The following is a 23,134-nucleotide window of genomic DNA, read 5'->3' as shown; positions in this document are numbered from 1 at the left end:
TATAAACCCATGTCCGAAGAACACAATTCAAGGGAAATGTTTGCGTTTTAGTTGAGAATTAAGGTGTTTTTTTAATTTTGGAATAAAAGTATATATGGCACAAACCTGGTGCTGCTAATGGTCTTTCTATTAACGTTTCAAAGGTCTTATTGTCACATGTATCAATTAAGGTACAGTGATATGCAAATTACCATACAGCCATACTAAACCAGCAACAAGACACACATCTACATAAAAGTTAACATAAACATCCACCACAGCGGATTCCCAACATTCCCCACTGTGATGGAAGGCAATAAAGTCCAATCTTCTTCCCTCATTTTTTGATCGGTGTTAGATATGTGGCAATATCACACCTTTGGTTGGAAGGATTCTGAATACCATTCTTCCTACGGCATCTTTCACATATCATGCAAATCAGGAAAACATATTGGCGTATGGGGTAGTGGGACTTCAAGGGGCAGTATAACATGCAAATCAGAAAACAAAGCAGGATGGAAGATTCCCAGTAAAGATTTCCCAGAAAATATCAATTTGTCTACTTTCCCTTTTTAAAATAATGGCCCAGGTTTAGTTTAGTTTAATTTGGTTTAAAGATATTGTGTGGAAACAGGGCCCTTCGGCTCACCGGGTCCATGCCGATCCGTACACCACACACTACAGATAATTTACAGAAGCCAATTAACTTGCAAACCTCCATGCCCATGGAATGTGGGGGGAAACCAAAGCACCCAGGAAAAAACCCACGCATTCATAGGGGGAACGTGCATACTTCATATTGGCAGCACCCGCAGTTAGGATTGAACCCGGGTCTCTGGCAGTCAGACAGCAACTCTACTGCTGTGCCACACTGCTGCTCCTTGGAAGTAGTTGGAAATAGGAAATCTTGTAGACCCTACATAATTTGACCCAACAGGGTGAGGGGTGATCTTATAGAGGTGTATAAAATCATGAGAGGAATAGATTGGGTAGATGCACAGAGTCTCTTGCCCAGAGTAGGGGAATCGACGGCCAGAGGACATAGGTTTAAGGCGAAGTGGAACAGATTTAATAGGAATCTGAGGGGTAACATTTTCACACACAGGGTGGTGGGTGTATGGAACAAGCTGCCAGAGGAGGTAGTTGAGGCAGGGACTATCCCAATGTTTAAGAAACAGACAGGTACATGGATAGGATAGGTTTGGAGGGATATGGACCAAACGCGGGAAGGAGGGACTAGTGTAGCTGGGATATGTTGGCCGGTGTGGACAAGATGGGCTGAAGGGCCATTTTCCACATTGTAACACTGTATGTCTCCAACCTGCAATTCTCCCAAAGACTGAGCAACTCACATCAAAAAAAAATCAGAATAAATGTAAAATAATACTGCTTCAATCTGCCTTTTGCCCTCTTTTTTACCTTCTCTAGATCTCCTTCTTTCTCGGGATCACAATCTACTCCTGGTTCATCCTCAAGGAATGGATTTGTGGAAGGTGGAGCTGGCTCTGGCTTTTTCTGTTAACAGGAAGAACAGAGCGTTCAGTCAGTGTGCGAGTTGTCAGCATCGTTCAAACACCAGGGGCAAAAATACATTTCAACACATGCACGCAACACAACACGCAAATATGCCAAATCAATAAACCACCTCATACAGAACAAACGTGGGACTAAAAATAAACCTTATGGAAATGTATTTCTGGACTTCTTCACTAGAGTGGGAGGCCTGTAGGTCCCTGACTAATTCAAACGTACACTGTTTCACTTTGTTGGCTGCACTGGTCTGTACCTTCATGGGGTAATATAAGAATACAAATATTAGCTATATTAAAGCAAGTTCTTTTTCATTTTATGTGCTCCAAATTAATTCCTAATGATAAACCAGATGACAAGCAGATAGGTAAATAATTACATTTTGATGATGAATTTTAAGCAAAATAATCTGCAGAATCCTTTACCTAATGTGCATATAAAATACAGGTACTTTGTGTCTATCTTTGGTATAAACCAGCATCTGCAGTTCTTTATTTCTACAGATACATAGTGGGCAGTGGAGGCCAAATCACTGGATGGATTTAAGAGAGAGTTAGATAGAGCTCTAGGGGCTAGTGGAATCAAGGGATATGGAGAGAAGGCAGGCACGGGTTATTGATTGGGGACGATCAGCCATGATCACAATGAATGGCGGTGCTGGCTCAAAGGGCCGAATGGCCTCCTCCTGCACCTATTTTCTATGTTTCTATGTTTCTATGGCATCACCGGTACATAGGGTGGTAAAGACGGCTTTTCAGCAGTCCAGGTACCTAGTATAGAGTTGGTTTGGGTGCAGTTGTACAAGATGTTGGTGACGCCACATTTGGAGTATTGTGTCCAGCTTTGGTCACCCTGTTATAGGAAGGATGTCATGAAGCTGGAAAGAATGCAGAGAACGCATTTATGAGGATATTGCCAGAACTTGAGATATAGGGAGAAAGTGGGAAAGCTAGGACTTTATTTCTTGGAGCACACACAGGATGCGAAGTGGTGATCATAATCATATATAATCACGAGGGTAACTGATAGTTTGAATGCATACAGTCTCTTGCTCAGAGTAGGGGAATCAAGAACCAGAGGACATAGGTTTAAGGTGAGAGGGGTAAGATTTAATTAGAACATGCCGAACAATTTTTACACTCAGAAGGTGGTGGGTACTGTATATGGAATGAACTGCCAGAGGAGGCACTTGAGGCAGGTACTATTAAAACATTTAAAAGACAGTCAGACAGGTGCATGAATAAGAAAGGTTTAGAGGACTCCAAGGAGTAAAAGTGCGCGCTTGCCCAATCTTTCCCTTTAGCTCAGGCCCTCAAGTGCGGGCTACATCCTCATAAATGTTCTCTGCACTCTTTCCAGCTTAAACATAGGAACATAGAAAATAGGTGCAGGAGTAGGCCATTCGGCCCTTCGAGCCTGCACCGCCATTCAATATGATCATGGCTGATCATCCACCTCAGTATCCCATCCCTGCCTTCTCTCCATACCCTCTGATCCCTTTAGCCACAAGGGCCACATCTAACTCCCTCTTAAATATAGCCAATGAACTGGCCTCAACTACCTTCTGTGCCAGAGAATTCCACAGATTCACCAGATTAAAGGCATCCTTCCTATAGCAGGTTGACCAAAATTGAACGCAATACTCCAAATGTTGCCAAATGTGGGCAAATGGGACTATCTCAGATGGAGCACTTTGGTTGGCATGAGCCAGTTGGGCCGAAGGGCCTTTTTTTGTGCTGGATGACTCGATGCCTCTATAATTTCACAACTGGTTATAATGCTGTTATTCATCTGGAAAGAACAGGTTGGCAGGCAGAGACTTCACTCGATGTTTTAAGCTGAACCCCAATGACAGTGTCCAGTAATTAGAAATCATTCATGCATTAGGAATGGCATATAGTCTCCAAAGAGAATGCTTAATTAATGATGCTTGGATGCCATGAACAAGCTGTATCCTCTCACTATACAGTACGTTTGCTTATAGTGCAAGATTGTTTAAATGGGCACAAATTGGAACAGAAGATAGACTGGAGTAACTCAGCGGGACAGGCAGCATCTCTGCAGAGAAGGAATGGGCGATGTTTCAGGTCGAGACCCTTCTTTAGACTGAGAATCAGGGGAAAGGGTCTCGACCCGAAACGTCACCGATTCCTTCTCTCCAGAGTTGCTGCCTGTCTCGCTGAGTTACTCCAGCTTTATGTGTCTATCTTCGGTTTAAACCAGCATCTTACACAAATTGGAGCACTTCCTTTCAGAAAGGAGATAATATTTTTTTAATTCGGCAGGAAATTGGAACTACCTGCTAAAACGATTATGGTTCTGTTGAAGTCAAAGATCTTTTGCTAACTTCATCGAGCCAAATACCACATGGTAGCATTCTCCGCGTTTTCACACAATTCGGTATAAACATTTTACTAAATTATGTAATGCAGGAGTAACTTTTTTTATTATCCAGAATTTCATCATGCAAAAGATTGAATCAAAAGCAAACAGCGATTTTTTTAATCCCATCACACGATAGATAATTCAATTTACAAGATGGTCCTGATCTCCAAAAAAAAAATACTTTTAACTAAAAATGCAGTTAAAGCTGAGACCATTTAAAGTTTGTAATCTAAAAAATAAAAAATAACTCAATACAGACCAGGTAGACAATGTGTTGTGAATCAAGTCATGCTTTTCAGAGATATAATCGACGAGATGACAGAGATATAATATAACATGATTAATCATGTATTGTCTTGGTACCCCACAGCTCCGCTCTTGCTCCCCCTCCCCCTAGTCGCTACGGGGACAGAGCCCCCCTAGTCCTTACCTTTCACCCCATCAGCCGTCGCATACAACACATAATCCTCCGACATTTTCGCCACCTCCAACGAGATCCCACCATTAGTCAATTCTTCCCATCTCCACCCCTTTCCGCCTTCCGCAAAGACCGTTCTCTCCGCAAATCCCTGGTTAACTCATTCCTTCCCACCTAAACCAGGTACCTTCCCCTGCAACCGCAGGAGATGCAACACCTGTCGCTATACCTCCTCCCTCGACTCTGTCCAGTGACCCCGACAGTCCTTTCAGGTTAGGCAGAGGTTCACTTGCACCCCCTCCAACCTCATCTACTGTGTCCGTTGTCCAAGGTGTGGACTCATACATCGGCGAGACCAAACGTAGACTAGGCGATCATTTCGCTGAACACCTTTGCTCAGTCCGCCTTGACCTACCTGATCTCCCAGTTGCCAAACATTTTAATTCCCCTTCCCATTCCCACACTGACCTTTCTGCCCTAGGACTTCTCCATTGCCAAAGTGAGGCCAAATTCAAATTAGAGGAGCAGCATCTCATATTTCGCTTGGGCAGCTTACAACCCAGTGGTATGAACCTTGATTTCTCTAGAAACATAGAAAATATGAAGGCAGGAGTAGGCCATTCGGCCCTTCGAGCCTGCTCCGCCATTCAATATGATCATGGCTGATCATCCAACTCAGTATCCTGTACCTGCCTTCTCTCCATACCTCCTGATCCCTTTAGCCACAAGGGCCACATCTCACTCCCTCTTAAATATAGCCAATGAATTGGCCTCATCTACCTTCTGTGGCAGAGAATTCCAGAGATTCACCACTCTCTGTGTGAAAAATGTTTTTCTCATCTCGGTCCTAAAAGATTTCCCCCTTATCCTTAAACTTTGACCCCTGTAAACTTCAAGTAACCCTTGCATCCCTTCTCTCTCCACCCCTCCCCCATCCAAGTTGTACCAGCTTCAAAATCATCTTGTTCAGTTCCTTGTCACCTGGCACACAGCTAACAATGGCCTGTTTCCGTTATCATCATAAAAAATTTGCTCCTCAGGTTCCTATTAAATCTATCCCCCCTCACCTTAAACTTATGTCGTCTGCTTCTCAATTCCCCTACTCTGGGCAAGAGACTGTGCGTTTACCTGATCCATTCCTCTCCTGATTTTGTATATCATCAATGTAATATTCTATTCTCCCCCCCCCCCCCACCCTCTCACCCCCAACACCATTACTTTTCAATATTTTATAATGCATTTACGATAGAATTTTCAACTACTCCTGCAGCCGAGTGTTTCATTTGATAACTTCCCTCTGGATAAAGCAGTTTTTCCTGAAATTTTTACCTGATAAAGTTGGCAAGTTGTGGGGGGGGGGGGGGGGGGGGGGGGGGGGGGAGGAGGAGGGGGAAAAGGACTGTATTTAAATAGCCATATGTTTTGGTTCAGTGCGAGTAATTACACCGTAGAACAGAACAAAGAAAAGTACAGCACAAGAACAGGCCCTTCGGCCCACACAGTCTATGCTGAACACGATGACAGATTAAATTAATCTCCTCTGCCTGCACATGATCCATATCCCTCCATTCCCTGCATATCCATGTGCCTATCTAAAAGCCTCTTAAATCCCACTATCATATCTGCTTCCACCACCACCCCTGGCAGCTTTGCACATTGCCTTTTAACTTTGTCCTTCGCAACTTAGAATGAATGAAGGATCCAAATAAAACAGGTTTCTCTTCAGTGAAACGTCAGTCTGAAGAAGGGTTTTGGCCCGAACCATTGCCTATTTCCTTCGCTCCATAGATGCTGCCGCACCCGCTAAGTTTCTCCAGCGCTTTTGTCTACCTTCTCTTAAGTGGAGCTCAGCAGATATGGTGGACTCGACTTTGGACTGGTTGTGTCTTTATTTTTTTTTTTGCCAGAGCTGTGGTGATTGTACATCTGCAATTGTGCAAAAGAATTCCACTGTGCATCAGTGACAATAAAAAAACATTTAGATTCTGAAGATAGACACAAAATGCTGGAGTAACTCAGCAGGACAGGCAGCATCTCTGGATAGAAGGAATGGGTGACTTTTCAGGTCGAAACCTTTCTTCACATTCGAAAAGTCACCCACTCCTTCTCTCCAGATGCTGCCTGTCCCGTTGAGTTCCTCCAGCATTTTGTGTCTGTCTTCGGTGTAAACCAGCATCTGCAGTTCCTTCCTACACTTTGAGATTCTGAAGCGTCCTCATCCTAATCTCTGCCTTGAAGACTTCACCAACTCGCTCAATGTTTTAAATAGGTAAACAACGTTAAATAAATCATCAATCAATAAATCATTCTTTTTAACTAATAGGGGGACAAAATGATTATTGCAAGCAAGCAGTTTGATGTGATGCAGGTGTACTCTATTAAACACAGGTTAGATGTTAAAGAGCAGTCATTCACAGCCAAGTGTAGACACATCAATCATACTGGTGCAATCAGTGCAGGAAGGAACTGCAGATAATATAAATCGAAGATAGGCACACAATGCTGGAATAACTCAGCGGGACAGGCAGAAATATGGATAACGAAGTATTTTTCACACCTGACACTTCCTTATCTATGTACTGACCACTACCCTGACATCAGTCTGAAGAAGGGTCTCAACCTGAAACATCACCCATTCCTTCTATCCAGATATGCTGCCTGTCCTGAGGAGTTACTCCAGCATTTTGTGTCTATCTGGTGCAACCAGTGTTGGACATTCCTCTGGACTGCACCATATTGTGCAAATCCTACACGTGGAAAAATGATCACCATTTTAACATTCACACGTACTTTTTAAGAGTTGAAGCTATTCTGAACCAAACCCACATATTTGGTGTCTAGAATATTAATGCTTGTTACTGAATAACTTCAATTCAGAAACATCTGGCCAGGTTCCTACATCAAAGATCAAGCACCACAATCAACTTAGACATTTTTATGATCCGTTTTCATCTCCCAGCTGCATTTAATTCTATTGGTTTAGAATCTAATTTGGCAAAATTAGATGTGATTTTCAAAAGGCACCTGGACAGGTACATGGATGGGAGGGATATGGGCCACACATGGCAAATGGGACTAGCTTAGATGGTAAAACATCCCTTCCATTGACTCCATTTACACTTCACTCTGCCTCGGCAAGGCCACCAGCATAACCAGGATGAGTCTTACCCCGATCACTCCCTCTTCTCCCCTCTCCTGTCAGGCAAGAGGTACAGAAGTGTGAAAAGGCACACCTCCAGATTCAGGGACAGTTTCCTCCCAGCTGTTATCATGCAACTGAACCATCCTGCCACCAACTAGAGAGCGGGCCTGAGCTACTATCCACCTCACTGGAGACTCTCGGACAATCTTTAATCAGACTACACTGGATTTAATCTTGCACTTTTTCGCTGACTGGATAGCACGCAACAAAAGGTTTTCATTGTACCTATTGTCACTGTACATATGACAATAAACTAAACTAACTAACGGAATTGAGCCTGAGGAAGGGTCCCAACCGAAAACGTCATCTGAAGACCTGAAACGTGACCTATCCATTTTCTCCAGAGTTGCTGCCTGATCTGCTGAGTAACTCCAGCGTTTTGTGTCCAGCTCTAGCTTAGATGGTCTGCATGGATGAGCTAGGCCGAAGAGCCTGTTTTCATGTTGTATGACTATGACTCAAAGCTGTCTTTGTTTTTAAATTATTCATTAATTTGAAACACTTCCAATCTGCACATACCGCATCAGTATTGAAAGTACATAGAAAATCCCATAGATATTTCATGATAGTAACACAGATAAACTCTGTAAAGAAGAAATACTGCTAATTGGGAATTAATGCAAAGAACCCTCAGGTAAATAGTTGGACTTGTTCCGACAAAGAAGTTATTATGGATGCAATTTAATACGAATCCAACTGCTGCAAATTGCATGAAATGCAGCAACATCATCAAATATGTACTTTTTGCAATCGAGATGTAAAACAGCAGATGCTTTTGTCAAAAGCTACTCAAACAACAGATCAACTGCTTGCCTGCGAGTCGTAACAACGATATATTGGACCAAACAGTGCAGTTCTAAGGATGTCCAATGAGAGAAATATAAAGTAAAATCCAGTGTCTGGGTCAGAGTGTTATGTGTAACAGAGGAGATCATTTAATGGAATGAATAGGATGAGAAAGAGAGGCACGGTGGTGCAGTGGTAGAGTTGCTGCCTTACAGTGCCAGAGATCCGTGTTCAATTCTGACTACGGGTGCTGTCTGTTAGGAGTTTGTACGTTCTCACAGTGACCGCGTGGGTTTTCCCGGGTGCTCCAGCTTCCTTCCACACTACAAAGACTTGCGGGTTCGTGGGCTGTAGGAAGGAACTGCAGATGCTGGTTTACAGCAAAGATAGACGCAATATGCTGGAGTAACTATCTTTGGCTTAGCAGGTTAATTGGTTTATGTAAATTATTAAATTGTCCCTAGCGCGTAGGATAGCGGTAGTGTAGTCAGAGGTCGCTGGGCCAAAGGGCCTGTTTCATAGGTCCATAGGCAATAGGAGCAGAATTAGGCCATTCGGCCCATCGAGTCTACTTCGTCATTCAAACATGCCTGATCTATCTTTCCCTCTCGGCCCCAATCTCCCGCCTGCCACCCATAACCCATGACACCCGTTGTAATGAAGAATTTGTCAATCTCCGCCTTAAAAATGTCGATTGACGGCCTCCACAGTCGTCTGTGGTGATGAATTCCACAGATTCACCACCTTTTCCACGTGGTATCTCTAAACAAAACTAAACTATAAGACACAAGAGCAGGCAAATGTGGCCAAAATGTCACTGCATTCTTTGGGATTCAATACATCCTGTCAAAATATAGTGCTACTGGTTTATTGATCAGCTCTGAATGATTTAGATGATCCAGTAACTCCACTCACATGGCAGTGGACATCTAGAAAGAATAGCAAGTTGGATTTAACCTCACGACCCATTATACAGTGAACTCAGTATTTGGCCATTCTAATCTGCTGTTAATCTGTCGACTAATTTACGAGGGAAAATAATGATTCTACAACATTGACATTTGCCTCCCACCAAAACTGTACGAGACGCTGATAAGGACACATTTGGAGCATTGTGTACAGTTCTGGCTGCCCTGCAAAGGATGTCATTCCACTGAAAAGGGTGCATCAAAGATTTATGAGATTGCTACCAGTTGGGGAATGTTTGAGTAATAAGGCAAGGCTGGAATAGGTTGGGTTATTGTTCCATGGAGCAAAGGGGAGCTAAGGAGAGACCTTATCGCGGTTTATAAAAACACGAGGGGCATAGATAAGATGAAGAGCCACAGTCTTTTCCCAAGGGTAAGGGAGTTTAAAACTAGAGGGCATAGACTTAAGGTGAAAAGTGAAAGATTTAAAAGGGACTTTAGAGATACAGCACAGAACTGGCCCTTCAGCCCACTATGGGGAGAAGGAATAGGTGATGTTAGGATATGTCACCTATTCCTTCGCTCCATAGATACTGCCGCACCCGCTGAGTTTCTCCAGCATTTTTGTCTAACTAAACTTGTAGATTGGTTATTGCATGTGAACCAATCAGAGTAATGTACTACCACTAGCTCCACCTTACTGTACACTTTATATTAACACTCATCTCCCATATTATGTACAGGTGCACAACCTTTTATCCGAAAGCCTTGGGACCAGACACTTGTCGGATTTCGGACATTTTCGGATTTCCGAATGGAAGATTTTTACCGTAGATTAGGTAGGTAGCGCGGGCGGCCTGAAAAGTCTGGAGCGGCTGCCTCCTCCCCGAGACCGGGGAATCATTGTAAATCATTGCATAAATGTTAGTCAGTTAGTTTGGAGGGATTTTATGGGGTGGTGGTGGGGTGTGAAGGGGGAAACTTTAATTCTTACTTAGTCCCCTACCTGGTCGGCGACTCCCAACATCGCGGAGCTGGGGGCTCCGTCCGGCCGCGGGCGGCGCCGGTTGGAGCTCCGACCCCGGCAACTCTACCCCTGGCTGCGAGGCGCTCCAAAGATTTGGAGCGTTGTGCAGCCAGGGGTAGAGTTGCCGGGGTCGGAGCTACAACCGGCGCCGCCCGCAGCCCCAGCTGGGAGTTGGCGGCCACAGCGCTGCGGAGCTTACTGCACGGCGACCCGGTAAGGCATTGACTGCTCCCCGCCTCTCCGACCAGGTAGGGGACTAAGAATTCAAGTTTACCCCTTCACCCCCCCTTCACATAAAAGCCCTCCAAACTAACTGACTAACATTTAAGCAATGATTTACAGATGGGGATCTCCGGGGAGGAGGCAGCTGCGACAGTAGTACAGACCTGGGTTGACCGTGGGTCGTTTCGGGTCAAGTTTGGCGCCAAACGCGAGCTTTGGTGTGCAGACGACATCCTGGGGAAAAATGGCCGGTTTTCGGAGTTTTTCGGTTTCCGGAACACCGGATAAAAGGTTGTGCACCTGTAGTTACACTGATGGTAGAGATGAACTAACAACGTATTGTTCTGCACCACCATGACTGATGATTAAAGATGATTTAAACACCAGACTGTGTCTGTACAGCTGTTTACATGGTGTCAGACAGCTGGACATTACCCATTGCGTCCCAAAGGGTCTAGACCCGAAACGTTACCCATTCCTTCGCTCCAAAGATACTGCCTCACCCGCTGAGTTTCTCCAGCATTTTTGTCTAACTATACTGAACAGGTAATTTACAGCAGCCAAATGAATAACAAGAGTATATTTGGGAAGCAAAGATTCTATAGCGGAGCAAGATTGACCACTCCTGCCAAATGCAATGGGCTGACGTGTAGTACGCAACGGAACGGAAAGGAACGTGGGCCTGTTCAAGTGAGTTTATTGTCATGTGTCCGTGTATAGGACAATGAAATTCTTGCTTTGCTTAAGCACACAGAAAATAGTAGGCATTTACTACAAAACAGATAAATGTGTCCATATACCATGATATAAATATATACACACATGAATAAATAAACTGATAAAGTGCAAATAGCAGAAAGTGGTTATTAATAATCAGAGTTTTGTCCGAGCCAGGTTTAATAGCCTAATGGCTGTGGGGAAGTAGCTATTCCTGAACCTGGTCATTGCAGTCTTCAGGCTCCTGTACCTTCTACCTGAAGGTAGCAGGGAAATGAGTGTGTGGCCAGGATGGTGTGGGTCTTTGATGATACTGCCAGCCTTTTTGAGGCAGCGACTGCGATAAATCCCCTCGATTTAGTTTTTCATCCATTTCCCTAAACCGGACCCGACCCGACCCGCAGTGTAATCAACGTTGCGGGGGAACAGTTTGTGTTAATAAAATTTTAATTCTGAAAATGAGGAAAAGATTTTTCCCAAAGAACTTTTATTTTTACGAGGATATTTCCGTAACCGGCTTCCGTCTCCGCACTAGTATCTTTGCTCCGCTACGGGATCTTTGGTGCGGAGACGGAAGCCGGTTACGGAAATGGGGCCGAAAATGACCCATGAATCTGCCCATGACCGTACTACGTCTTTTTCGTCGAGTGATCTATCTTGCTCGCTATAGGATCTTTGTTGGGAAGTGGAGCGGAAACCAGAGCACCAGATTATGGAGTAACATAGATATCCTGTATAGCAGCGGACAAGATCAGAATCCAGCCCAGCTTCCTGGTGTTACGAGTCAGCAGCCTTGTCACTGGGTGTAAACCCTGTAACACAACACTCTTCTGTGAAAACACCTTCACCAGAAGAATGAAGAAAATCAAGAGGTGGCTCACCAATTCTCAAGGGAAAATCCAGATCTCAAAATAGAATAGTAAATAGGAGTTAAAAATTTGCAATAATGTGGGTTGTGGAGGGAGCTGAGGTCCGTTTCACACATGCTAGTCATTGCTCTGAAGGAGCTGGAAATATACGGCAGCTCAATAACATTTAGATTCAAACAAAATAAAAAGAACTACAGATAACTAGAAGACAACCAACATTAAACTGAACCAACTAAGTTACATGTGTAGGAAGGAACTGTAGATGCTGGTTTACACTGCAGATAGACACTAAATGCTGGAGTAACTCAGCAGGACAGGGAGCATATAACCATATAATAACCATATAACAATTACAGCACGGAAACAGGCCATCTCGGCCCTTCTAGTCCATGCCGAACACATAATCTCCCCTAGTCCCATATACTTGCGCTCAGACCATAACCCTCCATTCCCTTCCCATCCATATAACTATCCAATTTATTTTTAAATGATAAAAACGAACCTGCCTCCACCACCTTCACTGGAAGCTCATTCCACACAGCTACCACTCTCTGAGTAAAGAAGTTCCCCCTCATGTTACCCCTAAACTTCAGTCCCTTAATTCTCATGTCATGTCCCCTTGCTAGTCTCGAGCATCTCAGATATACAGGTATGGAACACCTCATCTTGGGCGCAGATGCAACGTAGGCGGAGGAATTGGGAGTAGGGGATAGAGTCTTTGCAGGAAGCAGGGTGAGAAGTACAGCCTAGATTGCTGTGGGGATCAGTAGGTTTATAATCAATGTCAGTCGATAGTCTATCTTCTGTGATGGAGACAGTGAGATCAAGAAACAGCAGGGAGATGTCGGAGATGGTCCAAGTGAATTTGAGTGCAGGATGGAAATTAATGAAGTCCGTAAGTTCTGCATGGGTGCAGGAGGTAGCACCAATGCAGTTGTCAATGTTGCAGAGACTGGACCAGTGTACACCTGGAACAGGGATTGTTTGATGTTTTCCAAGTGAATCTGATTGCAGGATGGAAACTAATTAACATAGTTGAGTCTGAAGAAGGGTCCCGACATGAAGGAATTTTCAAACTAATTGACATAAGGCCCTTTTCACTGAAAAGCCCAGCCAAAGGATGAAGTCCCCCACTGCGCAAATGTCTGAAAAGGAACTGCAGATGCTGGTTTAAATCCAAGATAGACAAAAAAAAGTTGGAGTAACTCAGAGGGACAGGCAGCATCTCTGGAGAGAAGGAATGAGTGACGTTTCAGGTAGAGACCCTTCTTCAGACTGAAGAGGATCTCGACCTGAAACATCACCCATTCCTTCTCTCCAGAGATGCTGCCTGTCCCGCTGAGTTACTCCAACATTTTGTGTCCATCTTACGCAAATGTCTTAACCCAGAGAGGCATGCATCAGAAAATGAAGCTTTGCAGAGAGGGTAGAGAATGTAGGTCTGTCAATCTCCAACTTGGAAGTCATTCTGCAAGACCAAACACACACCCACACACACTGACTCAAGAGTGGGGAACTGAGACGGTCGCATGCTGAGCGCAGCTCCTTTACGCTGCCCAGCAGCAAGTTTGGTTCATTTTCTCCCCAGCCAGCTCTCAGCAGATTCCCAGACACCAGCCCGAGGGCCTGAGGAAGGCCAGTCACTGCTGACAGCCGTGTGGGCCTGAAGAAAGTAATTAGTCACGGGGAACGTGGAAAGAGTTCAGAGCACTGGCTGTCAAGGGCCATTACCATCTGACTAACACTGTCTGCTGCAAATGTAATGGAAGTTTCTTCCAAGTAAATAAACTGAAACCAGACACTAACATTGAAATCTTGAAGAAGACCATAGATATTTTTCTTGGCAACGCAGCCAACAATGTCCATACATATTTCTTTTTAGGGGGGGGGGGGGGGGGGGGGGGGAGGAAGCTTCAAACTGGTCATTCTGAAAAGTTCAATACATTATCAGAAGACCAGCAAAAATGGTTTTACTGCTGCTGTCATTCTGCACAGCCATGTCAGAAGGCAACCTTATAACATTAGCTTTAATCATCTGTGTAACAGGTATAAGATGAGGTAGTTTTTGAACTTCCAATAGATTCAATTTTATAGTTATGTCATACAGCAAAGAACCAGGCCCTTCGGCCCAACTTGCCCATGCTGACCATGATGCCCCATCAACGTTCGTCCTACCTTTGGCGTTTCGAGATCCAGCGCGGGAAACAGGGCCTTCGGCCCACCGAGTCGGCTTCGACCAACGATCACGCTGTCCACGAACACTATCCTACACACTGGTGACAGTGTACAATTTTTTACCAAAGCCAATTAGCCTACAAACATGTTGGTTTTTAGAGTGTGAAAGGAAACCGGAGCTCTTGCGGAAAACCTACACAAGACACGGGGAGAACGTACAAACTCTGTACCGACAGCATCCGTCAGGATGGAACCCGGGCCTCTGGCGCTGTGAGGCAGCAACTCTACCACTGCGCCATCGTGCCATCCCGTACTTAACCCCTTGATTCTCAATATCTAAAACTCTGCTGGTTTCCAGTCTGATTGCCTTTCTCAATCACCCTAAAAAATGTTGTGAAAGTGGTCTGGATGCTCCCCCAACAACATGTGGACAATCATAAAATATCAAACAGGACAGCACAAGACCCTTCGGCCCACAATGTTTGTGCTGTACATGATGCCTAGACAAACTCTCATCTACCTGCACACGATCCCTATCCCTCCATTCCTTGCACATCCATGTGCCTGTCTAAAGTCTCTTAAATGCCACTACAGTTTCTGCCTCCGCCACCTCTGGAAGTGTGTTCCAGGCATTGCCCACCGCGCATCTCTTTTACACTAGGCCAACTGAACAAATAATTAGACAACGCTGCAAATACATTTTAGCAAAGGAAGAAATTCTGAGAATAAACCTAAACCTATGTTTACATCCTGCTTTTCAAGACCTCAGCATGGTCCAGAAGCTTATGGCCAGACTATAGGCAATTAAGCATCTAACTGACCAACGGGCAGTTGCTGCCTCACAGTGCCAGGGACCCGGGTTTGCTCCTGACTACTGGTGCTGTCTGTGTGGAGTTTGCACATTCTCCCTGTGACCACGTTGGGTTTCTCCGGGTGCTTTAGTTACCTTACACATCCCCAAGACGTGCTGGCCCCCTGTAAATTGCCTCTAGCGTGTAGGGAGTGGATGAGAAAGTGGGATGACATAGAACTAGTCCGAACTGGTGATCGATGATTGGTGTGGATTCGATGGGCTGAAGGGCCTGTTTCCTTGCTGGATCTCTCAATGCAATAGAAAAATCACGGATACTAAAAAAACACAATTTGATGGCAACTGAATTTAAATTAATGATTTGTTGGAAGATAAAACATAGGCCGAGAGACATTCCTTTTTTCAAAACAAATGGTGTGGGATATCATTCCATTATGCATGGAATTGAGAGGTCTTCTACTGAATGCTTCATCTGAAAAACTACTTTCCCAAACTTGCAGTGCTCTGACAGTGTCTGAAGAGAAAAGAGATAATGTTTTTTTGGTTAAGTCCCTAGAATTGAAATTAGATCCACAATCTTCTGGCTCAGGAGCAAGTGCGCTACACAGCTGACAGATCAGATGAAGTACTGGTGAATCAAAAAGTGAAAGGAGATACAGTGGGAGGGGGGATTGAAATCAAACTCAATTAAGCGAGATGAGTGAGAGAAAGAATAGAGAGAAGGAGAGGGGTACACCAAGTCTTGGGGCCCTGGGTAATACGGAGATTCAAACAGGAATTGATGGCTTTGTGGCCAGGTTTGCAGATGATACGAAGATATGTTGGAGGGGCAGGTAGAGTAGAGGAAGCAGGGAATCTGCAGAATGACTCGGGCAGGTTGGGAGAGTGGGCAAAGAAGTGGCTGATGGAACACAGCGCAGCAAAGTGTGCGGTCATGCACTTTGGTAGCAGGAATAAAGGCATAGACTATTTTTCTAAATGGGGAGAGGGTTCAGAAATCAGAGGTGCAAAGGGACTTGGGAATGCTGGTGCAGGATTTCCAAAAGGTTAATTTGCAGTTTGTTTAAGAAGGAATTGCAGATTGCAGATGCTGGAGAAACTCAGCGGGTGCAGCAGCATTTATGGAGCGAAACCCTTCTTTGCAGGTTGAATCAGTAGTAAGGAAGGCAAATGCAATGTTAGCATTTATTTATGACTCTGGGCCTGTACTCGCTGGAGTTTAAAAGGAAGGGGGGGGGGGGGGTGGATTCATTGAAACTTATCAAATAATGAAAGACCTGGATAGAGCGGATGTGGAGAGGATGTTTCCAGAAATGGGAGGGTCTTGGACTTGAGGACAGCCTCAGAATAAGAGGACGCACCTTTAGAAAGGTGATGAGGAGCAATTTATTTAGTCAGAGGGAGAGGGTGGTGAATCTGTGGAATTCATGGCCATAGATAGCCATGGAGGCCAAGTCAATGCGAATGTTTAAAGCTGAGATTGAGTTTCTTGGTTGCCAAGTGGTGTCAGGGGTTATGGGGAGAAGGCAGGAGAATGGGGTTGAGAGGGAAAGATAGATCAGCCATGATTGAATGGAGCAGTAGACTCGATGGGCCGAATGGCCTAATTCTGCTTCTGTGACCTTTGAGCTTTTGAACTAGGATATGAAGGAGGGAAAATGATGACAGGACCACTCATTTCTTACCACGATGCCATCTGTCAGCGTGCTGCCTGAGAACCTCTTGGCCAACAGGCCCTCAAAGTTTGTCGTCCTTTGGATCGCAAACAGCAGCAGCTTCACTTCAATTTCCTTGGCTCTCGTTCGCATTATTTTAGCCAGCTCTATCCTGGAACGGGAAAAAACAAAGATAAATGCCTTCAGGGAAGCCACCCATGTTTGCATTTTAATAAACATAGACATTCAAGGAGTATAGAGAAGTAACTTGTCTAGCTGCTGAAAACAGAAGCCTCCCGCTAATTCCACTGGGCAACTTCCAGTTAGACAGCACCTGAGGCAGGATCTTGGTTTCTCTTACCACTTGTGTCTACAACCCTTAGCTTCAGTGACAAGACTTCATCAGTCATCAGCTAAGCTGCCAGAGCAAATACTTTATGGTATTATGCTGTAAGCTGAGTCAGACATAAAGGGAGTGATCGAAAATGGCTTGAATTCACATGTTTCACTGGTATCGTTGAAAAAGACTACAAAAAGTAATAAACACTGCCCAGTCCATCATCGGCTCTGACCTCCCTTCCATCGAGGGGATCTATCGCAGTCGCTGCCTCAAAAAGGAAGGCTGGCAGTATCATCAGAGACCCACACCATCCTGGCCACACACACATCTCCCCCGCTACCTCCAGGTAGAAGGTTCAGGAGCCTGAAGACTGCAACGTCCAGGTTCAGAAACACCTTCTTCCCCACAGCCAATTGAACTCAATTCAAACAAAACTCTGAACATTAATAGCCCATTATCAGTTTATTTGCACTTCATCTGTTTTATTTATTGATGTGTGTATATATTTATATAATGGAATATGGACACACTGATCTGTTCCGTAGTCATGCCTTCTATATTCTGTTGTGCTGAAGCAAAGCAAGAATTTCATTGTCCTATCTGGGACACATGACAATAAACTCACTTGAATCTTGAATCTTGAATATATCCTCAGTGTTGACTGCAGACTCCCACATCGAGTTGCAATGGTTCATTGGTTACCACCACATGTACAAACGCACAGCAAACTTATCTTATCTTACGTACAGTCCAGTAAAGTATTGACATAGCTCATCCCCGATTAGCAAAGTGGACAGAGATAGTCTACTGAGCGAGCTCCACGTGCAAAAGGCGCCAAGTTTTGCCGCCATTTTCAAAGTCCAGTCTGCGCTCTAGTTGTAATGTTTAAGAAGGAACTGCAGATGCTGGAAAATCGAAGGTAGACAAAAATGCTGGAGAAACTCAGTGGGTGCATCGGCCCGAAACGTTGCCTATTTCCTTCGCTCCCATAGACGCTGCTGCACCCGCTGAGTTTCTCCAGCATTTTTGTCTTCCTCTAGTTGTTATGAGCGGTGCCTGATCCAGGGCATCAGGCTGCTGCAGGGCTTCCAGCCATCACCTTCCTTGGAGGTGTGGATCGGCCAACAAACCAACGGCCCTCTCCTTGCCTGTCCACCTTTGTGTCCCGGGGATAACACGGAACTAGTGTGAACGGGTGATCAATGGTCGGCATAGACTCGGTGGGGCAAAGGACCTGTTTCCATGCTGTGTCTCTAAACAAAACGACTTCACCAAGAAACTCCCAACACTAGGGGGAAATTACATTCTGGTGACAGTATTCCAAAGACAAGAAAATCAGATCCCAAATGGGCCTGTGTAAGTTGCCCCTAGCGTGCAGGGATGAGAGAGTGGGGTGGCATGATGGCATGGTGATAGTGCTACTGCCTTACAGCACCGGAGACCTGGGATCGATCCTGACTATGCTTGTTTATACAGCATTTGTACGTTCTCCCCGTGACCTGCGTGGGTTTTCTCCGAAATCTTCAGTTTCCTCCCACACTCCAAAGACGTACAGGTTTGTAGGTTAATTGGCTTGGTATAAATGGTCCCCAGGGTAGTGTTAAGGGCCTGTCCTACTTTCACGACCTAATTCACGATCATGCTGCGAGTATGAGTCAAGGGCAAACTCGGCAGAGGTCGTGAATTAGGTCGTGAAAGTGGGACAGGCACTTTAATGTGCGGGGATCGCTGGTCGGTGTGGACTTGGTGGGCCGAAGGGTCTGATTTTGTGCTGTATCTCTAAACTAAAACTAAACTAAAGATAGAAATAGCGTGAATGGGTGATCGATGGTCGGCGTGGGATGTCGTGGGCTGAAGGGCCTGTTTCCATGGTGCATCCTTCACTCAATCATGTACGAACATCAGCACATTTCTGATTCATACCTGGTGCCGTGGCAGAACTCCACCGTGATCCTTTCACTCATATTCCACTCCCCTGGGAACATGCGGCCGTATTTCTCTTCATAATCTACCAGCTGCCGTTTAATCCAAGCGTACCGTCGATCTATCTTATCCAGCCACGCCACCTGTCAAAAAAACATTAACGTCAAAGGTGGGACCCTCAGCATGAGAGCTCCTAATTGTATCCGAACTGCAGATAGGCCTGTACATCTTGCTGCCCGCAGCGGTGACTGTGGAGGTTTGTGGCCCCGATCACGGGGGAAAATGGAGGAGGACTAACTATACTTTGTGCCTTCCACCACGGTGAAGAATGCTGTGGTGGAAGTTTGTGTTAAATTTTTATGGTATATTGTCTGTTCTTTTTTATTGTACCGCTGCTGGCAAATTCATTTCACTGCACTTCATTGTGTATGTGACGAATAAATCTGATTGATTGATTGATTGATTTGATTGATTGATTGATTGATTGATTGATTTACGGTTGGTTGATCGGTTGGTTGGTTGGTTGGTTTACACCATCGACACAAAATGCTGGAGTAACTCAGTAGGTGGGAAGGAATGAATAATGTTTAGGGTTGAGTATGAAGAAAGTCTCGACCCAAAACGTCAACCATTCCTTTTATCCAGAGATGCTGCCTGTCCCGCCCGTTGAGTTACTCCAGCACTTTGCTTCTATCTCCAAATTATATCTACTAGCTTATCTACCCGTCTCTTCATACTGGTACCAGGGCCCTCAACTCCTGATGTAGTTGGCGCCTCAGAATCCAAATGAAAATTTAAAGATGTCTTACTGGTCAGCCATAGAAAGTTTGCTCTCGGATTATCAATTGCTCCTGTATAACCTACCTAGAGATATTGTGACCTCGACAAAATATTAAGATTCACATCGTGAGAAATCGTCTAGCTAGATTGCGGTCCTGACCTCCCATCCACCTCATTGGAGGCCACATTGGTTCAATGGTCACAGATTCATACAGCGCAGAAACAGGCCCTGCGACCCAACTTATCCACACTGACCAATATGTCCCATCTACACTAGTCCCACCTAACTGCATTTGGCCCATCTATATACTATTAAAAGTCTCATCTTTATGTCTGTTTGTCTGTGAGATCAAGGAACTACGCCAAAACGGTACACATTAGCGCGGAAATGTTTGCAGGATCTTACTCAGCTTTTCCCCGTTGTCATTCGTATCAGGTTTCTTCACATTTGATGTTATATTTTACAAGAAATTTTACATTTTTATACTTAAAAACTCAAGATTTGGAATAGAGAGAGAGGGAGAGAGGGAGAGAGAATATTGCGTTGGGGAACAAGGCCTCCCTTGTGACAGGGCCCCAACGGCTCCCACTTGGTTTAGTATCCCTCTAAAACTACCCAATCCATGTACCTGTCTAAATGTTTCTTAAATGTTGCAATAGTAGCTGCCTCAACTACGTCCTCCGGCAGCTCGTTCATACACCCACCATACTTTGTGTGAAAAAGTTACCCCTCAGGTTCCTATTAAATCTTTCCCCCCTCACCTTAAACCTATGTCCTCTGGTTCACTGTACCCTTTCCAGCTTGTTGGTCAGCTGCAACTGGGGCTATGAAAATGCCGCCTTAACCACGACGGCACCATGGTGCAGCGATAGAGTTGCTGCCTTACAGCGCCAGAAACCCTGGTTAGATCCTGACTACGGGTGCTGTCTGTACGGAGTTTGTACGTTCTCCCCGTGACCATGTACGTTTTCTCCGGGTGTTCCAGTTTCCTCCCGCACTCCAAAGACGTACAGGTTTGTAAGTTAATTGCCTTCGGTAAAAATTGTAAATCGTCCCTAATTTGCAGGATAATGCTAGTGTACGGGGTGATCGCTGGTCGATGCGGACTCGGTGGGCCGAAGGGCCTGTTTCTGCACTGTATCTCTAAATACGGTTCTTATTGTGCATATCTATGGCAATAATGTCACTGACCTATACTGGACTTTATCTTGCACTAAACTTTATACACAGTAATCCCTTTATCAAGTATCTGTACACTGCGGATGGTTCGATTCTGATCAGGTATAGTCTTTCATTGAATGGTTACCTTGGGACACGTGAAATAAAGGAATGGTTGGACCATTGAAACCAACTTATTAAAGAGTATCAGCACGATTTGCAAACAGCCCTCGTGAACTGGCGTCTCAATACCATCGCTGCCCCAACAGGTTCAATAGTGTGAAGAACTCGAGGGAAAGGCAAATTAAAAAGGGAGTAAATAGACGATCAGGTTACTATTTAGTCTGTATTGTGATCTCTGATCCAGTAGAGTTATGAATCAGTGTATCTGCATGATTTCAGGGTGAGGAATGCAGGTCTGTCAAGCTGTTCGTAAATTCATAACAAGCCCTTTCCTGTTAATCTAACAAGGTCATGTAAGCTCTACTCTGACATTTATTTTTCTGCTACAACCTGATATTACCATAAAAATTTCCTACTAGGATAACAATTTAATTTTGTTCCCAACTCTCCTGTGAGCACAGAGGTTTCAGGTGTCATCTACGGAGCTTAATTTGTTGCTGGGGTCGAAGGTGGGTTATACCAGAGCAATTTGACAATCCTTATCCACGCTGAATAATCTGTGTGCTCGTGTACAGCATGCAGAGCATGGCACACCCCGGCCCAGTCCTCTCCCAGGAGCCGGCCCCACACAACATTTTACTTTAGTTTGGAGATACGCCGTGGAAACAGGCCCTTCGGCCCACTGAGTCCGCTCCGACCAGCGATCGCCCCGTACACTAGCGCTATCCTACACACTAGGGAGAATTTACAATTTTACCACAGCCAATTAACCGGCAAACCCACACGTCTTTAGAAAGTGGGAGAACACCGGCGCACCCGGAGAAAACCCACGCATTCACGGGGAGAACGTACAAACTCCGTACACACAGCACCCGTAGTCAGGATCGAACCCAGGACCCTGGAGCTGTAAGGAAGCAACTCTACCGCTGTGCCACTGTGCCGCATTTCTGCGATACCCAGGGTGATGTTCCGCGATGCTAGGAAACGCTTACTGTACGGGCTGCTCCTGTACTCACTACATGTCTCTGTCCGGACATGCATTGTCAGTCCGTGTTACCGCCTGACATCGAGGGTGGTCACCAGTGGAGGTCCCTCTGTGGGGGTATCCTCCCCCTTTACATCGGGGACCGGGGGTGGAGAGTGTTGCACAGAGCGGTGGCATGTAATAGATACTTAAATTGATTCTTGGGCTCGCCAGCCGCCCGTCACTTCTGCGGCGAGGAAGAGACCCTGTTCCATGTGGAAATGGAGTGTGAGAGGTTGCAGCCTCTGTATGAGTATCTGAAGGGGCTGCTCCTCACATTTTGGCTGCATTTCAGTCCACCATTTTGATAGTTGGTCATCAATACAAGGAATTGGGAGAGGGTTGGTTGGAGGGGGTGGGGAAGGGGGGAGAATCTCCCTGACGGTTTGCTCCTGGTCCTGGCCAAAATGGCCATTCACGGGCCCAGGCAGCAGTTAGTCGAGGGATCTGTCAGAGTCTACTGCCTGCCCCTCTTCCGGGCCTATGACCGTGCCCGCATCTCCCCGAGAGGGGAGTACGCCGTGTTCACAGGGACTCTGGAAGCCTTCCATGAACGCTGGTCGCCGCGCGGGGGGGAGGGGGCTTTGAGTGTATTGTGGATTAGGATGACAACACTGTGATTCGATGACTGGATGATTGATGTTTGCAAACTGCCATTGACATCGGGGACCGGGGGTGGAGAGTGTTGAAGAACCTTTTTCACACAGAGAGTGGTGAATCTCTGGAACTCTCTGCCGCAGAGAGTAGTCGAGGCCAGTTCATTGGCTATATTTAAGAGGGAATTAGATGTGGCCCTTGTGGCTAAGGGGATCAGAGGGTATGGAGAGAAGGCAGGTACGGGATACTGAGTTGGATGATCAGCCATGATCATATTGAATGGCGGTGCAGGCTCGAAGGGCCGAATGGCCTACTCCTGCACCTAATTTCTATGTTTCTATGTTTTGACAGTTTGATCTTTGAATAATTAAAGGAAAAGGGAGAAAGCAAAAGCCAATCCTAATGTTCTCTGATGGGAGCCTAAGAAACTCACCAAGAAGGAACACCATTGGGTGATGTGGAGTGGGAACCGCAGCTGATTTTATGATAAGTTCTATGAGCAGA

At 45.3% G+C, this 23,134-nt stretch overlaps 1 protein-coding gene across 1 annotated transcript in view; it reads right to left on the bottom strand.

The window, feature by feature from the left end:
• The window catches only part of vps53 (VPS53 subunit of GARP complex), a 338,695-nt gene that overhangs the window by 196,257 nt on the left and 119,304 nt on the right, over positions 1-23,134 (bottom strand). The window contains exons 10-12 of the mRNA XM_055657535.1: positions 18,948-19,090; positions 16,715-16,856; positions 1,399-1,494 (exon numbers count right to left, since the gene is read on the bottom strand). Coding sequence (XP_055513510.1) covers positions 1,399-1,494; positions 16,715-16,856; positions 18,948-19,090 — 381 coding nt within the window. The remainder of the gene's footprint in view (positions 1-1,398; positions 1,495-16,714; positions 16,857-18,947; positions 19,091-23,134) is intronic.

The sequence above is a fragment of the Leucoraja erinacea genome, chromosome 28, assembly GCF_028641065.1.
Source record: "Leucoraja erinacea ecotype New England chromosome 28, Leri_hhj_1, whole genome shotgun sequence".
In the NCBI taxonomy this organism is placed as follows: domain Eukaryota; kingdom Metazoa; phylum Chordata; class Chondrichthyes; order Rajiformes; family Rajidae; genus Leucoraja; species Leucoraja erinaceus.
The sequence above is the reverse complement of the archived record's forward strand: the minus strand, read 5'-3'. Positions and strand labels throughout refer to the sequence as shown.